Raw genomic sequence first — 6,058 nt, 5'->3', positions numbered from 1 at the left:
TGTAACAAGAGAAAATGAATTATGAGATCAGATTACTGTAAATTTAACTTATACATTTAATCCTTTTTGAAAGATTCTAATATTTTAAGACCCTGCTTATGTTTTGTTTAAAAGAAAAAGTATACCAATAAATCTCCTTTTTTATTTTAAATGGTAAAGTGAATAAATACAATTTTCCAAAAGCCTTTAAGAGTTTGTGACTTTAGAAATGAAAACTAATTTCAACTTTCTTTCTTCTTCTTAGAAAATGAATATTCTATACTTCCATGTTTTCTTAAAGGTAATATTATTAGATGTGAACTTCAACCCATGAAGATGCTCAAGATCTTTTCAACTATTATGTACAGTTTTCATTTTTCAATGTGGGATAAACTCTCAACGCATAAAATAAACAAGACACGTTAGATATTCTGCTTATATGTATATATATATTTATATATATAGTATGTTTATATTTAATTAGATCTCTCTAAACAACTATATTTTGGTAATGAAGTATAGAATCTGCATAGGAAAAATATAAGTAATAATGAGTGTGAAAGATGCTAATTTCCCTTTTTAGGCAGCAAAGTTTTTGCCTTATTGGGAATACACCAAGAAGAAAGGTGCAAAGATCCTCTTTGCTGCGGCTCAGGAACAACCGACAATCAAACCATTTTCTCTCTCTATCTCTCTCTCTCTCTCTCTCTCTCTCTCTCTCTCTCTCTCATCTCTCTCAAAACATGCATGACCAACAAAAGGAAAACTAATTTAAATATTTTTACTCTACATAGTACAATGTTTAATACAACTAAGAAAAAAGAAAAGGGAATAAAAAGGGCTAGAATATATAATAAGAGATAAAATAAAAGAAGATTCAGTGGTGTTGGATTAATGGAACTCTGATAAATTAATTTTCACATCAAGTTCCTCAAGAGGGGAATACAAAAATGGTGAAACTAGTGTGACTTAAATTAGCTCTGATGATTAATGCACAGTAATATACTGTTAATTTTTAGCAGATGATTTCATATGATCAGAGGGTCAGTTTCAAGTGTCTCTGCTGACTTCACAACCTCATCATCATCATCTTCAACCTGCAGCTTCTTGCTGGGTTCCTTAGAATTTTTAGACCCTGGTGGTGAAGAAGATATTGGTAATATTGGAGGAGTTGTAGAACTAGAAGCAGAAGCTTGGGTGAGCTCTCTTGCTCTTTTCACTTGAGCATTCCAATCTGTTGTGCGAAGAACATAAAACATGAGCAAGGCACAAGAGCCTTGAGCTGCAAGCAATCCAAGCCAGAGCCCTGCAAACCCCATTTTGACCACAAACCCCATGAGCATGGCCACAGGCATGCCAACCAAGTAGAAAGACCCCAAATTGATGTTGGCTCCAATTGTAGGCCTAGCACTTCCCCTCAAAACACCACAGCCTGTGGTTTGTGGGCAGTTCCCCAGCTCACAAAGCCCTACTATTGGCAATGCAATGGCCGTGAGCTCAAGGATTTCAGGGTCGCTGGTGAAGAACCTCCCCCATTGGTGCCTCATGAGTGTTGTGAACAACATGGCTAACAGGCCTAAGGCCACCGCGCAAGCGAGAGAGACGATCGTGGAAATGCGGGCTTTTGCAGCTCGATTCGCCCCCAATTCATTCCCAACTCTTGTGGAGACGCCGAGGCTTAGAGATGATGGAAACACATAGACAAGAGCAGTGGTTTGGATTAGTATCCCCATTGAAGCAATGGTGGCTTTCGGGTTGGCTAGTAGCCCACACAGCATTATCATGAGCTCGTACCACCACCATTCCAGGCAAACAGAGATGCAAGTTGGAATTGCCAGAGCTAGCAAAGAAGACCAGCCTTGGATGCAATCGGTGCTCGGGCAAACCCAGGAGTCCTTATAAACATTGGAGAAATATGTGAAGGAAGAGAGCAAGATGAAGAGGTTGAGATTAAACCAAACCATGGCTATGGCAACCCCTGAAATCCCCATGTTGAATTTGACCACAAGGAGGAAATTTAGAGGGACATGAAGGACAACAGAGATGGCTGAACAGTAAGTCAATGGTAATGTGATGTTTTGGGTGCGCAGATAAATTCTTAGGGGGTGAAGAAGTGAGAGAAAGAAGAGGTCAGGAATGGAGAAGAGAATGAAAGTATGAGCCACAGATGAAATCTCTTCATCTTGGCCACACCAAAGGAGGACTCTTTTCATGTTAAGCCACATGAAGGAGATGGGAATGGAGGTCGAGAGCAAGAGAAGGACAGTTCTTTGAAGGGTTAGGCCAAGAAGCTTCATTTGCTTGGCTCCATAAGCTTGTCCACAGATGGGTTCCATTCCCATGGCAAGGCCTGAGATGACAGAGTAACCAGTGATGTTGGCAAACCCAATTGAGAGAGAGCCACCAGCAAGCTCAAGCTCACCAAGATAGCCAAGGAAAAGCATGGAGATCATGGCTCTTGAGTACAAAAGCAGACCTGTGATGGTGGTTGGACCAGAGATCTTCCCTATGGCCTTGATTTCTTGTAAAGCCTAAAAAAATGAAGCAAAAAAGAAAGCAAAGATGAAGTTAAATTTAAAACATGAGCTCTATTATTAAATGATTGTTACTGTTTTAAAAATGATTTGTTCTGTATCATGAAAATGATTGTTGGATTTTTGTTTTTATGTACCTCAGAAAGAGTAGGCCATCTATGAAGCTCTTGATCATCATCATCAGCTGCAGCGTGGAGGTCCATGGTTTTGTTGGAGTTCATGATGAAATGGGTTTTGTTGGAAGAGAGAAATGAGGAAGGAGAAGAGGGCTTTGGGTTGCACATGATATCTTGCAAAGCTGATTAAGTTTGGATAGAGAATGTAATGAGGAAGTGAGAAAAATTAGGACCTCTGCTTTTCTTTTTTCTGTTTTTTTTTTCTGCTTTGGCTTTGTGCCTGCTGCAGTGTGCGTTTGGGGTTCTTGTTTTTGTTGGGACGATTTGAATGTGTGAAGGGTAGGGTGAGGAGGGTTTTATACATGGAAGGAACTGGGCCGCACTCTTTCTTGTAGGAACGTGTCAAGATATCCAAGAGAGAGAACACTCAAGGGAAAAGTGTAATCCCCAAAAATGCTTTCATTTGAAGGATTCAAGCCAAAAAGATAAAAAGGAAAAAGGAAATGCTCATGGGGAGGTTTCTGGGGGGGGGCCGACTTTCCATTCATCTCACCCTCTTTCTCTCTCTCTCTCTCTCTCTCTCTCTCTCTCTCTCTCTCAGTATTAGGTTTAGTCACTTCATTTTATGTTCTTATAATTGTATGAAAGTTTAGATTTGAGTGGAGGAACTTAAAAAAATGAGGCAAGTGAAAACCCAGAAAGGTGATTGGAGATGTTGGTATTTATTTTTAACCGCCATACAAAAATATAATGATTTTGGTTTGATGATAATAGTGGCCCATTTTGGCACTTTCTCAATGGTGGGTTTAACTTCATACATAGTTTAACTTCCTTGCTTAAGTGGATAATCTTTTTTAAACCCCCCCCCCAATCTTAATTTGGGGTCTGGTTTTCTACACCAAGAAAGTAAAAACAAGTTTATCTTTTTAGAATGCCAAGTGGAAGCAACTGGTCAAGAAATTTGCTAAAGGCCCTTTGTTTGCTTGAGAAATGACAAGAGCCTATATAAGTTGGTTTTGCATATTGTTTTTCTTCACAAATGGGTAATAACCGTTAGCTAACTTGTGGGCAGGAAACATGTTTGCATGTTTGAGCTTTTTGGCCATGCATTTTCCAACTTGGTGCAAAGTGCAAAACCCATGTAACCAAAACCCACTCTGACCACTACTCTTTGCTGTCTTCTTCAACCCACTTCATGAACAACACCAAAGACATCATTAGCTAGTGACTAGTTAACTCCATTTGAGAGGTACCAAAACTCATGCAAATCCTCTTTTTAGTGTTCTTTCTAGGCCTCTCCTACTTGTGCTAGCTGTGCTAGCTATAAAGGAGGAATGAAAGTGAGGCATGGTTTTTTAGGTAAATCTAAATTGATATTGCTATTATAATATAACTAGTGGTGGAGTTTTGTATCTCTTGAAAGTGGCTTTGAAACTATGATCCGTTTAGAGATTTGTTAAGATCCTAATCGCATATAAAAATCACTTTAGTAATAAAATTAAAAAGAAAAAAAGAAAAAACTGACATGGGCATAGTCAAGTTGGTTAGATCGTTTGTGCTCTCCACTCTGCCACCGAGTTCGAATCCTCCTTTCCGTAGTTAAATTAGTTTAAAGTATATTATCACTTGTATAAAAAATAAAATAAAAAAATAAAAATTGAAAGATAACAGAAACCAGTCATTTTCTAATGTGTGGTTCTTTTTAGGTCATAAATTACCAAGGGATATCTGGATGCAGAGATGTTGATCAAACTTTTTTCGTGCACTCAAAACCCAAGCCATCTAGAAAGATGAGGTTGCTGGTTTAGGACGTAACAAGAAGAAATAGAGAGATTTGAAAGGGCCAAAGGTATCTCCCACCAATAAGATTGAGAGCACCAAATAATTTTTTTGCCTAGATAGCTAGTACATGGGGGCTTTAACCTAATTAACTAAACAAGTGGTTTGTGGGTTTTGGTTAATGGGTAGGGTTCTGTCCAAGTGAGGAAAATGTGGCAAATCTAATGCACCTTTTTAGCATGTTGATTATTTAAAAAAAGAACAGGGTTTCATTGAATTGTTTATGTGTTTGATGGGTAGGTGTTTCGTCATGGAATGGGACCACTGAGAAGGGATTTGAATGGGATGATGACACAAACAGTAGGAGATGGCTGTGTGGAGAAGAGGCAGATGGGAGAAAGGGAACACTGAGAGACAATTACGTGCTCCACTTACAACCATTTAATTTGTATCCTTTTCGCGCAACAGAGAGAGCTTTGGCTCTTTCTTTTCTGCTCTTTCTGTTTCTGTTTCTGTTTCTGCTTCTGTTTGCTGCTCTCTGCCCTCTGCCAGATCCCACCAGCCCAAACAAGCAGTGAATCAGAGAGCAAGTTCAACCTTTTCCCTCCCTCCCTCCATTTGAGAGAGAGAGAGAGAGAGAGAGGCATCAGATTTCATTTGTTTCCATGCATTTTGAGATTTTATTACTTCCCTGAAACCCATAACCCGCCCATGTCAGATTCCATGTGTACCCAGGCAACAAAACCAATGGACCAAAATAAGTGCCAAAAAAAAAAAAAAACTCAAATCAAAATCCAAAATCCAAAAATCCATAGAGCTTCATTTACAGAATCATCATACATAAAAACTATTATTTTTGTTATTATGGTTTTTGTCATATTCTTCTGTCACACATTTAAAATGACTCACGGGTCATTTTCTTTTTTGGGTTGCATTATTTATGCACGAATGGTTATTTATAGGCAAATGGCTATTGCAACCATCTTTATCCAAATGCAAAAAAAAAATCCCATTTCGAATTTTGGCATCTTAAATGGGAAAGTGGGTCTCCCAAAAATGCAAATTCCACCAATTTTGCAGCAATAAGAAATGGTAGTGACAAGTTTGTACCGTCATCAATCAAACACAGTTTGCACCAACTTGTGCTTCTAGTGGGGCTACAGCAAGCAAGCAAGACCCAGAATTTTTATATACAAATACCAATGCAAGTTTGGGAAGAGGATTTTTGTAATGACAGGACCTGTTGGGATTTGACATTAATAAAGATTATATTCCTCTAAAAATCGAACAAATTCACTGATTCTATCCCTCTCATCAAAAGCTTCTCCCTTTCCGTTCCTGGAAAAGTCTGATATGCTTAAATCTCATCTATAGCAGAAATGCAAGTAACATCATCTACAGTGAAAGTTGTGCCATATGTTTATGTGTGTGCTTAGTATTTTATGAGCAAAAACCCACCATGCTTTCCAATTAGATTCTGCAGACATTCCTCAACCTAGTTCAATGATCTTACTAATATGCTAGTATGGGAACATAATTCTCTCCCTTTTTCCACCCATGCCTCCATTTGCTGTAATATAGCTAAAACACAGACAATTCGCCGTTGAAGATTTAGAAATATAGCCACTCAACTCACATCAAGCAATGCTT

At 38.5% G+C, this 6,058-nt stretch overlaps 1 protein-coding gene across 1 annotated transcript; it reads right to left on the bottom strand.

Moving 5' to 3' along the window:
* Positions 1-845: 845 nt before the first annotated feature.
* On the bottom strand, positions 846-2,959 carry ZF14 (MATE efflux family protein). The gene is made up of 2 exons (XM_008220944.2): positions 2,651-2,959; positions 846-2,510 (listed from the first exon to the last, which is right to left on the bottom strand). Exons 1-2 carry the CDS (start codon positions 2,795-2,797, stop codon positions 1,008-1,010), a joined length of 1,650 nt encoding a protein of 549 aa, XP_008219166.2. The 5' UTR covers positions 2,798-2,959; the 3' UTR covers positions 846-1,007.
* Between the last annotated feature and the right edge of the window lie 3,099 nt (positions 2,960-6,058).

The sequence above is a fragment of the Prunus mume genome, linkage group LG2, assembly GCF_029339155.1.
Source record: "Prunus mume cultivar Tortuosa linkage group LG2, ASM2933915v1, whole genome shotgun sequence".
Taxonomy (NCBI): domain Eukaryota; kingdom Viridiplantae; phylum Streptophyta; class Magnoliopsida; order Rosales; family Rosaceae; genus Prunus; species Prunus mume.
Note: the sequence above shows the minus strand (reverse complement) of the source record. Positions and strands in the feature narration are given on the sequence as shown.